General features: G+C 44.9%; 1 protein-coding gene across 2 annotated transcripts in view; it reads right to left on the bottom strand.

Moving 5' to 3' along the window:
* Positions 1-20,636, bottom strand: part of TPRKB (TP53RK binding protein) — a 30,020-nt gene that overhangs the window by 7,064 nt on the left and 2,320 nt on the right. For both annotated transcript variants that reach the window (XM_077264834.1, XM_077264835.1), the window contains exon 3: positions 5,559-5,681. In XM_077264834.1, coding sequence (XP_077120949.1) covers positions 5,559-5,681 — 123 coding nt within the window. The remainder of the gene's footprint in view (positions 1-5,558; positions 5,682-20,636) is intronic.

Here is a 20,636-nt window from a genome sequence, read left to right as displayed (position 1 = left end):
ATGGAGAATATATGTGGGCGAGGATGGGAGATATGGGGACCATGATGATGCACATATGGGGACCAAGATGGGGAAAATATAGGGACATATGAGGACCAGGATGGAGCACATATAAGGACCAGGATAAGGGGCATATGGGGACCAGAATAAGGGACATTACAGAAAGGGGCCAAGGATAGGGACATTATTACAGGAAGGGGGAAGGGAAATATTTACTGTATGAGGGCAAAGAATGAGAAACATACATTAGTTTTTGATAGCAAGTTGGGAACATAATCACTGTAGGGGACATTATTACTGCTGTAATATATTTTACTTTTGAGGATACTGTTTTCAATGGGGGTGGGTGTTTCCTGTTACTGTGCAGGGCAGCACTATGTAATGAGCTTTCTTCATTTGGTGAATTGTAGAAATCGGGGAAAAAGTAGGGAATGTGCTGTAGAAGCGATCAGCTATAGATCACTGTGTGTTATTTTCTGTACAGACGAGTTCTGGCTGGAAGAAGAAGAAAATTAAAGATGAATGACTTCAACCAGAAACGTCAGTGGTGAGTCACTGTATTACATGTAGAAGCACACTTTACACTATATACTATATACAGAGCTATGTACAGGTCCTTCTCAAAAAATTAGCATATAGTGTTAAATTTCATTATTTACCATAATGTAATGATTACAATTAAACTTTAATATATTATAGATTCATTATCCACCAGCTGAAATTTGTCAGGTCTTTTATTGTTTTAATACTGATGATTTTGGCATACAACTCCTGATAACCCAAAAAACCTGTCTCAATAAATTAGCATATTTCACCCGTCCAATCAAATAAAAGTGTTTTTTAATAACAAACTAAAAAACCATCAAATAATAATGTTCAGTTATGCACTCAATACTTGGTCGGGAATCCTTTGGCAGAAATGACTGCTTCAATGCGGCGTGGCATGGAGGCAATCAGCCTGTGACACTGCTGAGATGTTATGGAGGCCCAGGATGCTTCAATAGCGGCCTTAAGCTCATCCAGAGTGTTGGGTCTTGCGTCTCTCAACTTTCTCTTCACAATATCCCACAGATTCTCTATGGGGTTCAGGTCAGGAGAGTTGGCAGGCCAATTGAGCACAGTAATACCATGGTCAGTAAACCATTTACCAGTGGTTTTGGCACTGTGAGCAGGTGCCAGGTCGTGCTGAAAAATGAAATCTTCATCTCCATAAAGCATTTCAGCCGTTGGAAGCATGAAGTGCTCCAAAATCTCCTGATAGCTAGCTGCATTGACCCTGCCCTTGATGAAACACAGTGGACCAACACCAGCAGCTGACATGGCACCCCACACCATCACTGACTGTGGGTACTTGACACTGGACTTCAGGCATTTTGGCATTTCCTTCTCCCCAGTCTTCCTCCAGACTCTGGCACCTTGATTTCCGAATGACATGCAAAATTTGCTTTCATCAGAAAAAAGTACTTGGGACCACTTAGCAACAGTCCAGTGCTGCTTCTCTGTAGCCCAGGTCAGGCGCTTCTGCCGCTGTTTATGGTTCAAAAGTGGCTTTACCTGGGGAATGCGGCACCTGTAGCCCATTTCCTGCACACGCCTGTGCACGGTGGCTCTGGATGTTTCCACACCAGACTCAGTCCACTGCTTCCTCAGGTTCCCCAAGGTCTGGAATCGGTCCTTCTCCACAATCTTCCTCAGGGTCCGGTCACCTCTTCTCGTTGTACAGCGTTTTCTGCCACATTGTTTCCTTCCAACAGACTTACCATTGAGGTGCCTTGATACAGCACTCTGGGAACAGCCGATTTGTTGAGAAATTTCTTTCTGGGTCTTACCCTCTTGCTTGAGGGTGTCAATGATGGCCTTCTTGACATCTGTCAGGTCGCTAGTCTTACCCATGATGGGGGTTTTGAGTAATGAACCAGGCAGGGAGTTTTTAAAAGCCTCAGGTATCTTTTGCATGTGTTTAGAGTTAATTAGTTGATTCAGAAGATTAGGGTAATAGGTCGTTTAGAGAACCTTTTCTTGATATGCTAATTTATTGAGACAGGTTTTTTGGGTTATCAGGAGTTGTATGCCAAAATCATCAGTATTAAAACAATAAAAGACCTGACAAATTTCAGTTGGTGGATAATGAATCTATAATATATGAAAGTTTAATTGTAATCATTACATTATGGTAAATAATGAAATTTAACACTATATGCTAATTTTTTGAGAAGGACCTGTATAATAGCACTGGTGAGCACTTTATTACCTGTACACTCACACTATATTCAGAACTCCTGTGTATAATGTCACCAGTGATCACTGTATTATCCGTACACTGACACTATATAGAGAGCTCATGCGGTTAATGGAACTGATGGTAATATTAATGTTATTAGTGTTGTGGTTTTTATTAACCTCTTTCTGACCTCGGACGGGATAGTACGTCCGAGGTCAGATACCGCGCATTGATGCAGGGCTCCGGCGGTGAGCCCGCATCAAAGCCGGGACATGTCAGCTGTTTTGAACAGCTGACATGTGCCCGCAATAGCGGTGGGTGAAATCGCGATTCACCCGCCGCTATTAACTAGTTAAATGCTGCTGTCAAACGCAGACAGCGGCATTTAACCGGCGCATCCGGCCGGAAATGAGCGCACCACTGACCCCCGTCACATGATCGGAGGTCGGCGATGCTTCTGCATTGTAACCATAAAGGTCCTTGAGACCTCTATGGTTACTGATCGCCGGCAGCTGTGAGCGCCACCCTGTGGTCGGCGCTCACAGAACACCTGCATTTCTGCTGCATAGCAGCGATCTGATGATCGCTGCTATGTAGCAGAGCCGATCGCGTTGTGCCAGCTTCTAGCCTCCCATGGAGGCTATTGAAGAATGGCAAAGGTAAAAAAAAAAAAAAGTAAAAAAAAAGTGAAAAAAATAAAAAAAATATAAAAGTTTAAAGCGAACCTGTCACCCCCAAAATCGATGGTGAGGTAAGCTCACCGTCATCAGGGGCTTATCTACAGCATTCTGTAATGCTGTAGATAAGCCGCCGATGTATCCTGAAAGAGGAAAAAAAGACGTTAGATTATACTCACCCAGGGGCGGTCCCGCTCCGATGGGCGTCTCAGGTCCGGTACAGCGCCTCCCATCTTCATTCCATGACGTCCTCTTCTGGTCTTCACGCCGCTGCTTCGGCGCAGGCGCACTTTGTCTGCCCTGTTGAGGGCAGAGTAAAGTACTGCAGTGCGCAGGCGCCGGTAGGGTCAGAGAGGCCAGGCGCCTGCGCACTGCAGTACTTTGCTCTGCCCTCAACAGGGCAGACAAAGTATGCCTGCGCCGAAGCCGCGGCGCGGAGACCAGAAGAGGACGTCATGGAATGAAGATAGGAGGCGCCGGAGCGGACCTGAGACGCCCGTTTGACCACGGACCACAGCGGGACCGCCCAGGTGAGTATATTATAACCTCTTTTTCTCCTCTTTCAGGTAACATCGGGGGCTTATCTACAGCATTACAGAATGCTGTAGATAAGCCCCTGATAACGGTGAGCTTACCTCACCATCGATTTTGGGGGTGACAGGTTCCCTTTAAATCACCCCCCTTTCGCCCCATTCAAAATAAATCAATATAAAAAAAAAAAATCAAACCTACACATATTTGGTATCGTCGCATTCAGAATCGCCCGATCTATCAATAAAAAAAAGCATTAACCTGATCGCTAAACAGCGTAGCGAGAAAAAAATTTGAAAAGCCAGAATTACCTTTTTTCTGGTCGCCGCGACATTGCATTAAAATGCAATAATGGGCGATCAAAAGAACGTATCTGCACTGAAATGGTATCATTAAAAACGCCAGCTCGGCACGCAAAAAATAAGCCCTCACCCGACCCCAGATCATGAAAAATGGAGACGCTACGGGTATCGGAAAATGGCGCATTTTTTTTTTTTTTTTTTAACAAAGTTTGGAATTTTTTTTCACCACCTAGATAAAAAATAACCTAGTCATGTTAGGTGTCTATGAACTCGTAATGACCTGGAGAATCATAAGGGCAGGTCAGTTTTAGCATTTAGTGAACCTAGCAAAAAAGCCAAACAAAAAACAAGTGTGGGACTGCACTTTTTTTGCAGTTTCACCACACTTGGAAATTTTTTCCCGTTTTCTAGTACACGACATGCTAAAACCAATGATGCCGTTCAAAAGTACAATTCGTCCCGCAAAAAATAAGCCCTCACATGGCCATATTGACAGAAAAATAAAAAAGTTATGGCTCTGGGAAGGAGGCGAGCGAAAAACGAACACGGAAAAATGGAAAATCCCAAGGTCATGAAGGGGTTAATGATCAGTATTGTAGTGTTCACTCACTATGTGGTGGTAATATGTGGTCTGGTCATGGTGTGGTAGTATTTGTCCCTTGTATGTGGTATTATTCAGACACTATGTGCTACTAATATGTGGTCTGGAGACATTAGTTTTGATTGGGACACTCAGATGGCATAAATATTTTTAGGGGGCACATTGTAACCTTTGAATGCCAATTTAAAGCGTTTGTTGCTGGAAGGGGGCACTTGGGAAATTATAACCTTCAAAAGGAGCATACAGGGCTTTATAACTTTATAGGTAGCACACTAGGGGTTTTAAAACTTTCTATGGGACACTATTTTGGGGGGAAATGGGTAATCACAGTAATGACACAATTCTTTAAATACCGGGGTCACTGTTCCACGCCACAGGTGCATGCAGAATGGGGAGTAATTGTAGGTTGGAACAGATAGGGACAGTGTTGGAAATGTGAGAAATCAAATGTGTCTTTATTGTAATGTCTGCAGATGAGCTATGGCTGCGAGAAGTCGTAAGTCACTATCTGTAACTATACTTTAATATCCTGCAGGACTGATATCTACCACTATATGTCACTGTATTTTGGCAATATTGCTTTTTAAATACCGTAGTTTTCATCTGTGTTTTATTTAGTAACAGCTTAATGTATTTCAGTCGTTACGTAGTAGAAAGTTAATGTTGGTATCACTGGTCTTTGTATAGCGTGTTTTGTTATGTAGAGGTAATGGTCATTATATTATGTATTCGCTGTGTAGTGGTGATGGTAGAGGACAATGTGTAGCCGTATTGTTTTGGCCTTTTATAGTAGTACTATTGGTCTTTGTATAGTGTATTTTTGGTTAGCAAAAGTGGTATACTATAATTATATACTGTATGTAAAGATCCTCTTTTAAATGGAGGGGGGCTCTTTGGGGAGACATGCTCTTTGGGGCTCAGGTCCCTGATTTTTTAGGACCCTAGCAATGTCCCTGTTTCCCACCCAAATCCACCTGCCCTCCAGAGTTGCCACTGTGATGGTCTTCGCTGGACAGAATCTAACAATGGAAACTCCACTACTGGCTTGACCACTGATGACACTGATTGGCCGCAGAGTCAGGTGAATGGGACATCATAGCTTCTGGTCCAGATAAGACCATCAGAGTGGAAGCACTGGAGTGGAAAGCAGATTTGGGTGTAAGTAAGGCTTCCCTATATTAACTTTAATATCAGAGCAGAAAATCTCTATAAATATATATACTTACATTGTTGGTTGGGGACAAATTGAATATAATCTCGGAGTTGAGAGTTCTAGTTTTCATTTTTCCTAATTTCTGTAGATGGACTGCTTTATTTACTGCCACAAGAACCTGAAGAGGATCTAGTACCTGGAGTGGTAAAGAAAACACATCAATACAGAATACATCCCAAAACACGATGAAGCATAGATTATCCATGTACATTCGATCTTTTGTCTGACACTCATCTCTCCCGACTCCCCCATACACAGGAAACCCACAGCAAAACACCTCTAGCAGCAAGTTATCTCCCGAAGAACAAAAGGGTTGGCCACTGAAATTCAGAGGGCTGGGTCCTTCTTCCCCCTGACATCTGCCAGGGGAGTGTTGGGCTGCCCCTATGTACATCAGACTGTCGGCTGAGCCCAGGATGGCTGGCCCAAGTCTAGTATGTATGGAGGGCCTTTAGTAAAACTGATGCCCTATTATGTTTTTACATAGATTTTAAACTTGTAAAACCTCCCTGGGGGTGTCAACATATTGTATATGCGCGGAGTACATCAGGAGCAAGTGTATGGAGCTGCGTCAAGAGCAGATTCCATATTACAAACAGCGGGTGCCAGCTGTGTGATACAGCCAGCACCTGCCTCTAACATCAGCAATCAAAGCTAACTCTAATCACTAAGATTCAGCTCTTAATCTCTGAGAGCAGCAATTACTAAATACAATCCCGGAGAGCCTTTGTCTGCCTTCCAACCACTTGATGAGATTGAGGGGTATCGATGGGTTTCCATGGCAGCCGGGGCCTATTAAAGTCACTAATTGCCACTATCTTTGTACTCGTTAACTTTACGATACGCTGAAAACACTGAACTATAGCAGTATATAGTAAAAGTGATCAGATGAGAGCAAGTTCAAAGTTTAAACCATAATAAAATTGTTTTAAAAATCAAGATGGCAAAATTGTTGTTTGTTTGGTACACCTGGGGTGAAAAATGCAATAAAAAGTGATCAAAACTTCACGCCAAAATGATATCAATGAAAAGGATGAATCATAATAAAAACCAGGCCCTCATACAGTTCCATTTAGATACAAATAAAAAAAAATAAAAAATCATCTCATCTCTGCTCAGGACTTTGCCACACACTTTAAAAATAAGATCAACCAAACAAGGCACTTCTTAATTGTTCAACCACCACAACCCCTTTGTATACCAGACAAATGCCCAAACCCCATAACCTCCCTGTCCAACATCACTGAAGGGGAACTTAATTGTCCCCTCTCCAAATCGCACCTCATCACCTGTGCGCTCTACCCCATCCCATCCCACCTCCTCCCCAACCTCACCGCAACTCTTATCCCATTCCTAACCCACCTCTTCAACCTATCACTAACTTCTGGCACCTTCCCTTCTGCTTTCAAGCATGCCACAATCACGCCTATCCTTAAAGGGCCACTGTCACCCCCCCCAGCCGTTATAAACTAAAAGAGCCACCTTGTGCAGCAGTAATGCTGCAGTCTAACAAGGTGGCTCTTTTAGTTTTTGATTCATTTATTACCTCAAAAAAGCGTTTTAAAAATTGGCCACACATACCAGATATTGTACCTGGAGGCGGTCCGAAGCATCCTGTATGAAGCTCCCAACTGCCGTCACTCTTCTCTTCAGGGGCGATGGTACCCACCCCCTGAGCGCTGTTATCTTCTGAAATCCGGCGCCTGCGCTGTGCGTGCCTGCCTGGGGCCTGCGCAGTGTTCATTGTCAGTGCGGCCACCCTGCTACTGAATCCCCCGCCCCGCACTGTTATTCATTATGCACAGTGCGGGGCTGGGGTTCCTGGGAAGGCGGGGGAGCTGGGGAGCGTCGGAGCTGGGGAGCGTCTAAACAGCGCAGTGCGCATGCCCAGGAACCCCAGCCCCGCACTGTGCATAATGAATAACACAGTGCGGGGCGGGGATTCAGTAGCAGGGTGGCCGCACTGACAATGAACACTGCGCAGGCCCCAGGCAGGCACGCACAGCGCAGGCGCCGGATTTCAGACGATAACAGCGCTCAGGGGGCGGGGACCATCGGCCCTGAAGAGATGAGTGACGGCAGTTGGGGGATTCATACAGGACGCTTCGGACCGCCTCCAGGTATAATATCTGGTATGTGTGGCCAATTTTTAAAACGCTTTTTTGAGGTAATAAATGAATCAAAAACTAAAAGAGCCACCTTGTTAGACTGCAGCAGTACTGCTGCACAAGGTGGCTCTTTTAGTTTATAACGGCTGGGGGGGGGGGGGGGGTGACAGTGGCCCTTTAAAAAGCCAACCCTCGATCCAACTGCTATGTCCAGCTATCGCCCAATATCGCTCCTCTCATTCGCTTCCAAACTCCTGGAGCAGCACGTCCACGCTGAACTTTCCTCCAACCTCAAATCTAAATTGCTCTTTGACAATCTACAATCTGGTTTCCGCCCTATCAATAAACTGAGACAGCCCTGACCAAAATTACCAACGACCTACTTACAGCCAAAGCTAACGGACAATACTCTGTACTCCTCCTCCTAGACCTGTCCTCTGCTTTCGACACAATTGACCACTGCCTCCTACTACAGATCCTCTCCTCCTTTGGCATCAAAGACCTCGCCCTATCCTGGATCTCCTCATACCTTTCCAACCGCACATTCAGGGTCTCCTACTCCCACACTACCTCCTCATCCCACCCTCTCTCTGTTGGAGTCCCCCAAGGCTCTGTTCTAGGACCCCTACTCTTCTCAATCTATACACTCGGCTTGGGACAACTCATAAAGTCTCATGGATTCCAGTACCACCTTTATGCTGTTGACACTCAGATCTACCTTTCTGGCCTAGACGTCACCTCCCTGCTGTCCAGAATCCCGGAGTGTCTATCAGCCATATCCTCCTTCTTCTCCTCTCGCTTCCTCAAACTCAATGTGGACAAATCTGAACTCATCATCTTTCCTCCATCTCATAGATCTTCCTTACCTATCTATCGCAATTAACAACATAACGCTTTCCCCCACACAGGAAGTCCGCTGCCTCAGAGTAACCCTGGACTCTGCCCTGTCCTTCAAACCGTACATCCAAGCTCTTTCCACCTCCTGTTGCCTGCAGCTCAAAAATATCTCCAGAATCCGTCCTTTCCTCAACCGTCAATCTATGCATCATCTCCCGCCTCGACTACTGCAACATCCTTTTCTGAGGCCTCCCTGCTAACACCCTTGCAACTCTCCAGTCCATCCTTAACTCTGCTGCCCGACTAATTAATCTCTTTCCTCGCTACTCCTCCGCTTCCCCCTCTGCAAATCTCTTCACTGACTCCCATTCCCTCAGCGTACCCAGTTCAAATTACTAATACTGACCTACTGATTTATTAGCATCCTGGATAGGACCTGTGCACAGTATATACCGTATGGGAATAAACATACTAGAAATAGGAGGAAACCAATATGGCTAAATAGAGCTGTAAGGGGCGCAATAAGGGACAAAAAGAAATCATTTAGAGAATTAAAGGAAGTAGGTAGTGAGGAGGCATTAAATAAATACAGAAAATTAAATAAATTCTGTAAAAAGCAAATCAAGGCAGCAAAGATTGAGACAGAGAGACTCATTGCTAGAGAGAGCAAAAATAACCCCAAAATATTCTTTAACTATATAAATAGTAAGAAACTAAAAAATGACAGTGTTGGCCCCCTTAAAAATAGTCTGGGTGAAATGGTGGATGAGGATGAGGAAAAAGCCAATATGCTAAATGACTTTTTTTCATCAGTATTTACAAAAGAAAATCCCATGGCAGACAAAATGACTAGTGATAAAAATTCCCCATTAAATGTCACCTGCTTAACCCAGCAGGAAGTACAGCGGCGTCTAAAAATCACTAAAATTGACAAATCTCCGGGCCCGGATGGGATACACCCCCGAGTACTGCAGGAACTAAGTACAGTCATTGATAGACCATTATTTTTAATCTTTAAAGACTCCATAATAACAGGGTCTGTACCACAGGACTGGCGTATAGCAAATGTGGTGCCAATATTCAAAAAAGGGGCAAAAACTGAACTTGGTAATTATAGGCCAGTAAGCTTAACCTCTACTGTGGGTAAAATCCTGGAGGGCATTCTAAGGGATGCTATGCTGGAGTATCTGAAGAGGAATAACCTCATGACCCAGTATCAGCACGGTTTACTAGGGACCGTTCATGTCAGACTAATTTGATCAGCTTCTATGAAGAGGTAAGTTCCGGACTGGACCAAGGGAACCCAGTGGACGTAGTATATATGGACTTTTCCAAAGCTTTTGATACGGTGCCACACAAAAGGTTGTTACATAAAATGAGAGTAATGGGGATAGGGGAAAATATGTGTAAGTGGGTTGAGAGCTGGCTCAGGGATAGGAAACAAAGGGTGGTTATTAATGGAGCACACTCGGACTGGGTCACGGTTAGCAGTGGGGTACCACAGGGGTCAGTATTGGGCCCTCTTCTTTTTAACATATTTATTAATGACCTTGTAGGGGGCATTCAGAGTAGAATTTCAATATTTGCAGATGACACTAAACTCTGCAGGGTAATCAATACAGGGGAGGACAATTTTATATTACAGGATGATTTATGTAAACTAGAAGCTTGGGCTGATAAATGGCAAATGAGCTTTAATGGGGATAAATGTAAGGTCATGCACTTGGGTAGAAGTAATAAGATGTATAACTATGTGCTTAATTCTAAAACTCTGGGCAAAACCGTCAATGAAAAAGACCTGGGTGTATGGGTGGATGACAAACTCATATTCAGTGGCCAGTGTCAGGCAGCTGCTACAAAGGCAAATAAAATAATGGGATGCATTAAAAGAGGCATAGATGCTCATGAGGAGAACATAATTTTACCTCTATACAAGTCACTAGTTCGACCACACTTAGAATACTGTGCACAGTTCTGGTCTCCGGTGTATAAGAAAGACATAGCTGAACTGGAGCGGGTGCAGAGAAGAGCGACCAAGGTTATTAGAGGACTGGGGGGTCTGCCATACCAAGATAGGTTATTACACTTGGGGCTATTTAGTTTGGAAAAACGAAGACTAAGGGGTGATCTTATTTTAATGTATAAATATATGAGGGGACAGTACAAAGACCTTTCTGCTGATCTTTTTAATCATAGACCTGAGACAGGGACAAGGGGGCATCCTCTACGTCTGGAGGAAAGAAGGTTTAAGCATAATAACAGACGCGGATTCTTTACTGTAAGAGCAGTGAGACTATGGAACTCTCTGCCGTATGATGTTGTAATGAGTGATTCATTAATTAAATTTAAGAGGGGACTGGATACCTTTCTGGAAAAGTATAATATTACAGGGTATATACACTAGATTCCTTGATAAGGCGTTGATCCAGGGAACTAGTCTGATTGCCGTATGTGGAGTCGGGAAGGAATTTTTTTCCCCATGGTGGAGTTACTCTTTGCCACATGGGGTTTTTTTGCCTTCCCCTGGATCAACATGTTAGGGCATGTTAGGTTAGGCTATGGGTTGAACTAGATGGACTTACAGTCTTCCTTCAACCTTAATAACTATGTAACTATGTAACAAAACCATCCATAACCTGTCTCCTCCATATATCTCTGAACTAATCTCCCGATATCTTCCCTCACGTAATCTCCGATCCTCCCAAGACCTCCTTCTCTCCTCCACACTTATTCGCTCCTCACCCAACCACCTCCAGGACTTCTCCAGAACATCCCCCATCCTCTGGAATTCTTTGCCCCAACACATCCGACTATCAACCACATTCAGATCCTTCAGACGGAACCTGAAAACCCATCTCTTCAGGAAAGCCTACAGCCTGCACTGACCCCGCTGCCTCCTCATCACTACCAAAGCTATCGCCTCGCCAGCACCGGAGCTCCTGCAACCCTCAACCTACTGTCTCTTTCCTTATAATCCTGTAGAATGTAAGCCCACAAGGGCAGGGTCCTCGCCCCTCTGTATCAGTCTGTAATTGTTAGTTTGCTTACTGTAAGTGATATCTGTAACTTGTATATAACCCCTTCTCATGTACAGCACCATGGAATCAATAGTGCTATATAAATAATAATAATGGGTCTCAGAAAACGGCTACACTGAATTTTATTTAACCACTAAAATAAAATGTAGCCCCTTATCCAAGCACGTTTTCTGATCACTATTTCCTACCCTTCCATAAATCATAACTATTTTTTGCATCTACTTCTCGTGCAAAAGAACATCACTAGGGATTACAGTCCGTGTAAATCCATTCACACAACTTGTCAACCATGTCAATAATCTGTGGCTGCAGGACGGGATCTGTTATGACCCCAATGGCGAGGGTCTCAGAGGAACAAGTAAGTCTGCGAAGTACAAAAATCCAGCTCATAGGGCAGTGGTAACTGGGTTGACCATATATCTACTCCTAACGCCAACACTAGAAGTAGCCGGGGAACATGCCTACGTTGGTCGCTAGATGTCGCGCGCCAGCCGGAGGACTAACTACCCCTAGAAGAGGAAAACAAAGACCTCTCTTGCCTCCAGAGAATAGACCCCAAAAGTTGGATACAAGCCCCCCACAAATAATAACGGTGAGGTAAGAGGAAATGACAAACACAGAGATGAACTAGGTTTAGCAAAGAGAGGCCCACTTACTAATAGCAGAATGTAGTAAGATAACTTATATGGTCAACAAAAACCCTATCAAAAATCCACACTGGAAATTCAAGAACCCCCGAACTGTCTAACGGCCCGGGGGGAGAACTCCAGCCTCCCTAGAGCTTCCAGCAAGGTAAGGATACAGATTATGTACAAGCTGGACAAAAAATGCAAACAAAAACAAAAAGCAAAAGCAAGAAAGCAGACTTAGCTTAATCTAGCAGGAACCAGGATCAGTAGACAAGAGCACAACAGATTAGCTCTGATTACAACGTTGCCAGGCATTGAACTGAAGGTCCAGGGAGCTTATATAGCAACACCCCTGACCTAACGACCCAGGTGAGCATACAAGGGATGGCAGACATTCCCAGAGTCAAATCACTAGTAACCACTAGAGGGAGCCAAAAAGGTAAATTCACAACAGGGATCCCAGAGAGCAGACTCTGACCTGATGGTATCTGCGGCTCTTCTTCTTAACCGTTTAACCGTCCTGGTGCAACAGCTCATGTATGTCATTGTCATGTCACAACAATGACGTCACACCAGGCTGGCTAATAAGACAACAGAGGAGGCACGGGTGTCGGGAAGCGGATCTCAGGGCTCCTGTCCAGTGGCCACAGATTACTGATGTGGTCGATTAACCAGGTCCTACGAATTGATTTCCACCAACTCTACCAAAGAATGATGTTGTTAGTGTAGATCATTAGACACAAGGTTGAGCCCTCATTGCTGGTCTAATACAAGTCCAGAAATTCACCTTCATGAAATTGTCCTTAAGATAGGTCAACATTGCATCTGTGCACCTAGCCTACAATATACTTTGGGTGCTTTTCCCATCGTATGTTGCAGTCTCAACCTAGCCAACCACACGGAGGTCAAGAGTATTCCTTTGGCCTCTGTCTGGCAGATACGACCTGCGTATTGTTTGTCTGTATAGGAAAGCACAGTAGACTGCATTATCCTGTACGATGGATCACGGTGCCTCACCATCCATCCTGACTGTGCTTGCACCCAACAGTGTGTGTAAAGATTATAAGGGATAACTCAGGAGACTCTTTGCATGGAACAAGACAACTACAGGACACAGTTTGATAAGTGGTAAAGTCTATATTATCACACGGTGATTCAAACAGGTGCAGAGAGAAACTCAAGTCCACAACACTTGGTGTAAATATAAAACACAGCTTAACGGTCTATAGGAAACTTCAGAGGAAAATGCAATCACGCCGAAAGTCTATGAAGCACAATTATTCTTGAGGATACTTGACACGAATGAGTCCTTGGTAGTCCAAACACAGATAGATATGCTTATAAGGCAGTTCAAATAATATCTTAGCACAACCAGGGAGGCCTGGGTAAAAGTCTCAGGTTTAAGCAGAGCAGCAACAGCTTACATGTCCAGCAAATGCAGATGGAAATAAACACAAGCAGCCAGATGGAGGATTACTGGAAACCGATGTATGCAGCAGGAACTCAGAGCTGAGTAGCAAGATAACCCCACAGGTTCACAGGAGCAGGTATATAGCCAGGGAGTCACCAGAGGTCAGGAGCTGGATGCAAGGCAGAATACTCTAGCACAGACTAAAGGCTGGGGTGGAGTTATATAGCAGGAGACACAGTGCACATGAGACCAAAGACGCCATCTTGGAAAAGGGCAGTAATGCACAAAAGGTAATAAAAAATGTTCAGCGTCCTGACAGTGTGCAACGAGGTGGTGTGGACCAAAGCTCAGACTTTGACATATACATACAGCAATCAGCTACTGCAAATATCTGTTGGGTCCTATTCACCAGACTGGAGTAAGTTTTCTGGCATGGTGTAAGCCACTGGTTAGATGCTCCCGATTCATTAACAGGCATACGTCTCTTAATGAATCAGGAACATCAGACTCCTACATGCCCCCTCATCAAGACTGGCGAGAAAATCACAAAAATTATTGCAAACACCCCAGCATAGCCACTTCAGAATAAAGACTGACATTTTTTCTGAAGCAGATTTGTCTAAGATAACTTCGGCAGGTGAACAAACCCCAAAGCACCACTCAAGTGGGTTTTTTATATCACCGCTGGATTGGTGCTACTAATTTACGTTCCCTGCCCAGTCTCATACTTCTCTGCTGCCATCTTCGTTTATCAGCACCGCTCCGGCCGGCCTCCAGAGGGTTGTGACCTGCCAGACCGCTCCAGTGTTTGATGGATGAGCTGCAATCCATGAATCAATGTTAGGGTCGTGTACATGGCTGCATCAGTCTGATAAAACATTGGAACGCACTCGGACCAATGTTATTCTATGGGGCTCTGCACATGTCTAATTTTTTCCTTGCACTGAGCAGATCTGAAAGGGGGAAAAAAATTACATCATGCCTGAGTTTTATCCTATAATTCGATAACACTTCGCCATGCAAGTCAATGAGTACGTTGAAAACAATGGGCTGCACTCAGATGACATCTGGGTAAAGTCCTATCTCCACAGACTGACAGAATTGAGATTTTTTTGCTCCATATTCTCCTCATCTGGAGAATCGGATCACACTCTGATAATACATAATCGACCCTATTCTCTCGGATGAGAATATATACATTCCCATGACCCAAGCCTAAGTCTGGGAGCCAGAACGAGGCCCCCATTACACTCAGCTTGTGACGGTTACCTATGACTTCCACGATAAGGAGAAAATGGTGTGCACTCTGGTCTAGAATACGAGGTGCAGGCGGAACGGACCGTGATAGCCCCAGTACGTACTAGTAGAAATTCACCGCACACTCTTATTTGTTAGTTTGCAAGCGTGTTTTCACAATTTATTCCAAAAATAGATATATAAACCACAAGCAGTGAAGTGATATAGTTTGAGACAAAAACCCAACGTTTCGACCCTCCTGGGTCTTAGTCATGGGGTTACTTGGTTGTCTGGTGCCAGGGTAGAGGGTAAGAAATGTAGAGAGGGACCCTTGGTATTTAGATACCCGAGACTGCTAGTGGCGTGGCAATGAAGGCTGTAGAGCGGCGCTCCCGCGCCCTGCTCAATGTGCGGCTGTTTGGCAGGGCGCGGACAAGGGCTAGTTCAGAGCAGTTTCCTTCAGCGGCCGCTTCAAGCAAGGCTGTGCAGACATGGAGTCAGTGTCTACTTTGGTGGAGTCGGTTCAAAATGGACCAACTCCTAAAATATATAATATATTGTGTACAGTAGTACAATGCAGTATATTCTGTAAACGTTTTCATAATAATTAGGGATGATAAAATGTCCTATAAATGTCTGTTCTGTCCCTGAGCTAAGGACCTGGGATGTTAGCTGAGATGAATCTGTGCTGCACTTTATATACAGTCATGGCCAAAAGTATTGACACCCCTGCAATTCTGTCAGATAATACTCAGCTTCTTCCTGAAAATGATTGTAAACACAAATTCTTTGGTATTATTATCTTCATTTAATTTGTCTTAAATGAAAAAACACAAAAGAGAATGAAGCAAAAAGCAAAACATTGATCATTTCACACAAAACTCCAAAAATGGGCCAGACAAAAGTATTGGCACCCTCAGCCTAATACTTGGTTGCACAACCTTTAGCTAAAATAACTGCGACCAACCGCTTCCGGTAACCATCAATGAGTTTCTTACAATGCTCTGCTGGAATTTTAGACCATTCTTCTTTGGCAAACTGCTCCAGGTCCCTGATATTTGAAGGGTGCCTTCTCCAAACTGCCATTTTTAGATCTCTCCACAGGTGTTCTATGGGATTCAGGTCTGGACTCATTGCTGGCCACCTTAGAAGTCTCCAGTGCTTTCTCTCAAACCATTTTCTAGTGTTTTTTGAAGTGTGTTTTGGGTCATTGTCCTGCTGGAAGACCCATGACCCCTGAGGGAGAAACAACTTTCTCACACTGGGCCCTACATTATGCTGCAAAATTTGTTGGTAGTCTTCAGACTTCATAATGCCATGCACACGGTCAAGCAGTCCAGTGCCAGAGGCAGCAAAGCAACCCCAAAACATCGGGGAACCTCCGCCATGTTTGACTGTAGGGACCATGTTCTTTTCTTTGAATGCCTCTTTTTTTCTCCTGTAAACTAAATGTTGATGCCTTTGCCCAAAACGCTCTACTTTTGTCTCATCTGACCAGAGAACATTCTTCCAAAAAGTTTTAGGCTTTTTCAGGTAAGTTTTGGCAAACTCCAGCCTGGCTTTTTTATGTCTCGGGGTAAGAAGTGGGGTCTTCCTGGGTCTCCTACCATACAGTCCCTTTTCATTCAGACGCCGACGGATAGTACGGGTTGACACTGTTGTACCCTCGGACTGCAGGGCAGCTTGAACTTGTTTGGATGTTAGTCGAGGTTCTTTATCCAACATCTGCACAATCTTGCGTTGAAATCTCTTGTCAATTTTTCTTTTCCGTCCACATCTAGGGAGGTTAGCCACAGTGCCATGGGCTTTAAACTTCTTGATGACACTGCGCACGGTAGACACAGGAACATTCAGGTCTTTGGAGATGGACTTGTAGCCTTGAGATTGCTCATGCTTCCTCACAATTTGGTTTCTCAAGTCCTCAGACTGTTCTTTGGTCTTCTTTCTTTTCTCCATGCTCAATGTGGTACACACAAGGACACAGGACAGAGGTTGAGTCAACTTTAATCCATGTTAACTGGCTGCAAGTGTGATTTAGTTTTTGCCAACACCTGTTAGGTGCCACAGGTAAGTTACAGGTGCTGTTAATTACACAAATTAGAGAAGCATCACATGATTTTTCGAACAGTGCCAATACTTTTGTCCACCCCCTTTTTTATGTTTAGTGTGGAATTATATCCAATTTGGCTTTAGGACAATTCTTTTTGTGTTTTTTCATTTAAGACAAATTAAATGAAGATAATAATACCAAAGAATTTGTGTTTGCAATCATTTTCAGGAAGAAACTGAGAATTATCTGACAGAATTGCAGGGGTGTGAATACTTTTGGCCATGACTGTACATGCTCAGGAATGCTGTAGATAAGCCCCTGATGCCGGTGGGCTTAGCTCACCTTCGATTTTCGGGGTGACAGGTTCCCTTTAATCTGTGCTGCACTTTATGTACATGCTCAGTGGGGGGAATGAATCTGTGCTGCACTTTATGTACATACTCAGTGGGGGGATGAATCTGTGCTGCACTTTATGTACATGCTCAGTAGGGGGGGTGAATCTGTGCTGCACTTTCTGTACATGCTCAGTGGGGGGGATGAATCTGTGTTGCACTTTATGTACACAGGGCCGCCATCAGGGCATTACAGCCGTGACTGGCATATGGGGCCCGGTGGGCAGAGGGGGCCCGCATCGGGCCCCATCTCATCTGCTCACCGGGCCCCTACCGGCAGCCGCAGGCTGAACCGGGCCCTTAGCGGCGGCCGGCGCTGCAGCTGTTTAACGCTATTGACGTGCGGACCCGCGCCCGCACGTCAATAGTTAACAGCCGCCAGCCAATCTGAGGCTGGCAGCTGACGTCAGCCGCAGCATGCATGTCGCCGTAGTCTGACGTCATTGTCAGTTGCCGGCGAGTGCACGCTTCAGCTACGTGGAGAGAGCAGGAGCGCGGCAGGTAAGCAGAACTTGTTTTTTTTTTTTTATTGAGAGCGGCGATCCGGGGGGGCCCAGGGCAGAAAGCTGGACAAAGGGGCAGAAAGCTGGACACGGGCAGAACGCTGGACACAGGGGCAGAACGCTGGAAACAGGGGCAGAAAGCTGGACACAGGGGGCAGAAAGCTGGACACAGGGGGCAGAAAGCTGGACACAGGGGGCAGAAAGCTGGACACGGGGCAGGATGACAGACATGGCGGCATTACTGGAGACACTGGGGCATTACAGGAGACAGATGGGGCAGGATTGGGACACAGGGGGCATGATTGGAGACGGGGCAGAATGGTGATACGGGCATGATTGGAGACACTGGAGGCAGGATTGGAGACAGATGGGGCAGGATTGGATCATGGGGCAGGATGGATACGATGGAGACAGATGGGGCAGGATGGGGAGATCATATGGGGCAGGATGGATACTCATTAGGGCAGGATGGGAGAACATATGGCTGACGCCAGGAATGAGACACACGGGGGCTAGGATGGCGAATATTATTACCATAGGGGCTAATTAAGGGATATTATTACTGCAGTGATGTATTTATTTTATTTTTTGAGTATACTGTTTTAAATGGAGGGGCGGTCCTATTACTGTGTAGAATGATACTATGTCGCCTTCTTCATGTGGTGTAATGTAGAAGTTGGGAAAATTAAGTAATGTGTTCTGCAAGCGGAGCTCGAGATAACTGTGTTATTTCCTGCAGAGACGAGTCCTGGCTGGATGAAGTGATGGCGGTCTGTGCTGGATGAAAGATGAAGGACTTCACCTAGAGACGTCACTGGTGAGTCAGTGTTACCTATACACTGACACTATACACTGCATACTATATACAGAGGTCCTGTGTACAATGTCACCAGTGATCACTGGATTACCTATACATTATGTACAGAGGTCATGTGTATAATGTCACTGGTGATCACTGTATTACCTGTACACAGACACTGCATACTAAGTACAGATCTCCTGTGAATACTGGCACTTATGGTGATAGTATTGTGTTGTCATGATATTGTGGTATTTGTTCCTTGTATTTGATATTATTCGATCACTGTGGTGGTAATATGTCATCTGGTCATGGTGTGGCGGTATTTGTGCCTTGTAGATAGTATTATAGGTCACTGTGGTAATAATATGGTGTCGGGTCATGGTGCTGTGGTATTTGTTCCTTGTATGTGGTATTATAGGTCATTTTAAAAATTGAAAAATAAATAAAAATATACCTAAATTGTATTGCATATTTTAACAAATATTTAATAGGTTACAGTAGAGTAGGGCCCGGCCAAAAGTGTCTACCTTGTCATTTTGGTGGCTTAAAAAATCTTTTGGCCAAAACAAAAGCTGCCGGCTATATGTGTGATCTGGTGATAGGAACTGTCAATGTGTGATAGGTGAGAAGTGGAGTTTTTCCAAGAGAGAGCGGTGGGACTGTGGACAGTTTGAGGGGTGGAGCGTGGAGGCGGGGCTGGGGTGGAGCCTGGGTGGAGTCTCAAGGGGGCCCCAGAAATTTTGCCAGTATGGGGCCCCGAAATTTCTAGTGGCAGCCCTGTATGTACATGCTCAGTAGAGGGGATGAGTCTGTGCTGCACTTTATGTACATGCTCAGTGGGGGGGATGAATCTGTGCTGCACTTTATGTACATGCTCAGTAGGGGGCATGAATCTGTGCTGCACTTTATGTACATGCTCAGTAGGGGGCATGAATCTGTGCTGCACTTTATGTACATGCTCAGTAGGGGGCATGAATCTGTGCTGTACTTTATGTACATGCTCAGTAGGGGTAGATGAATCTGTGATGCACTTTATGTACATGCTCAGTGGGGGGATGAATCTGTGCTGCACTTTATGTACATGCTCAGTAGGGGGATGAATCTGTGCTGCACTTTATGTACATGCTCAGTGGGGGGGATGAATCTGTGCTGCACTTTATGTACATGCTCAGTAGGGGGCATGAATCTGTGCTGCACTTTATGTACATGCTCAGTAGGGGTAGATGAATCTGTGCTGCACTTTATGTACATGCTCAGTGGGGGGATGAATCTGTGCTGCACTTTATGTACATGCTCAGTAGGGGGCATGAATCTGTGCTGCACTTTATGTACATGCTCAGTAGGGGGCATGAATCTGTGCTGCACTTTATGTACATGCTCAGTAGGGGGCATGAATCTGTGCTGCACTTTATGTACATGCTCAGTAGGGGTAGATGAATCTGTGCTGCACTTTATGTACATGCTCAGTGGGGGGATGAATCTGTGCTGCACTTTATGTACATGCTCAGTAGGGGGATGAATCTGTGCTGCACTTTATGTACATGCTCAGTGGGGGGGATGAATTTGTGCTGCACTTTATGTACATGCTCAGTAGGGGGCATGAATCTGTGCTGTACTTTATGTACATGCTCAGTAGGGGTAGATGAATCTGTGATGCACTTTATGTACATGCTCAGTGGGGGGATGAATCTGTGCTGCACTTTATGTACATGCTCAGTAGGGGGATGAATCTGTGCTGCACTTTATGTACATGCTCAGTGGGGGGGATGAATCTGTGCTGCACTTTATGTACATGCTCAGTAGGGGGCATGAATCTGTGCTGCACTTTATGTACATGCTCAGTAGGGGTAGATGAATCTGTGCTGCACTTTATGTACATGCTCAGTGGGGGGATGAATCTGTGCTGCACTTTATGTACATGCTCAGTAGGGGGCATGAATCTGTGCTGCACTTTATGTACATGCTCAGTAGGGGGCATGAATCTGTGCTGCACTTTATGTACATGCTCAGTAGGGGGCATGAATCTGTGCTGCACTTTATGTACATGCTCAGTAGGGGTAGATGAATCTGTGCTGCACTTTATGT

This window comes from Ranitomeya variabilis, chromosome 5, assembly GCF_051348905.1.
Source record: "Ranitomeya variabilis isolate aRanVar5 chromosome 5, aRanVar5.hap1, whole genome shotgun sequence".
Classification (NCBI taxonomy): domain Eukaryota; kingdom Metazoa; phylum Chordata; class Amphibia; order Anura; family Dendrobatidae; genus Ranitomeya; species Ranitomeya variabilis.
The sequence above is the reverse complement of the archived record's forward strand: the minus strand, read 5'-3'. Positions and strand labels throughout refer to the sequence as shown.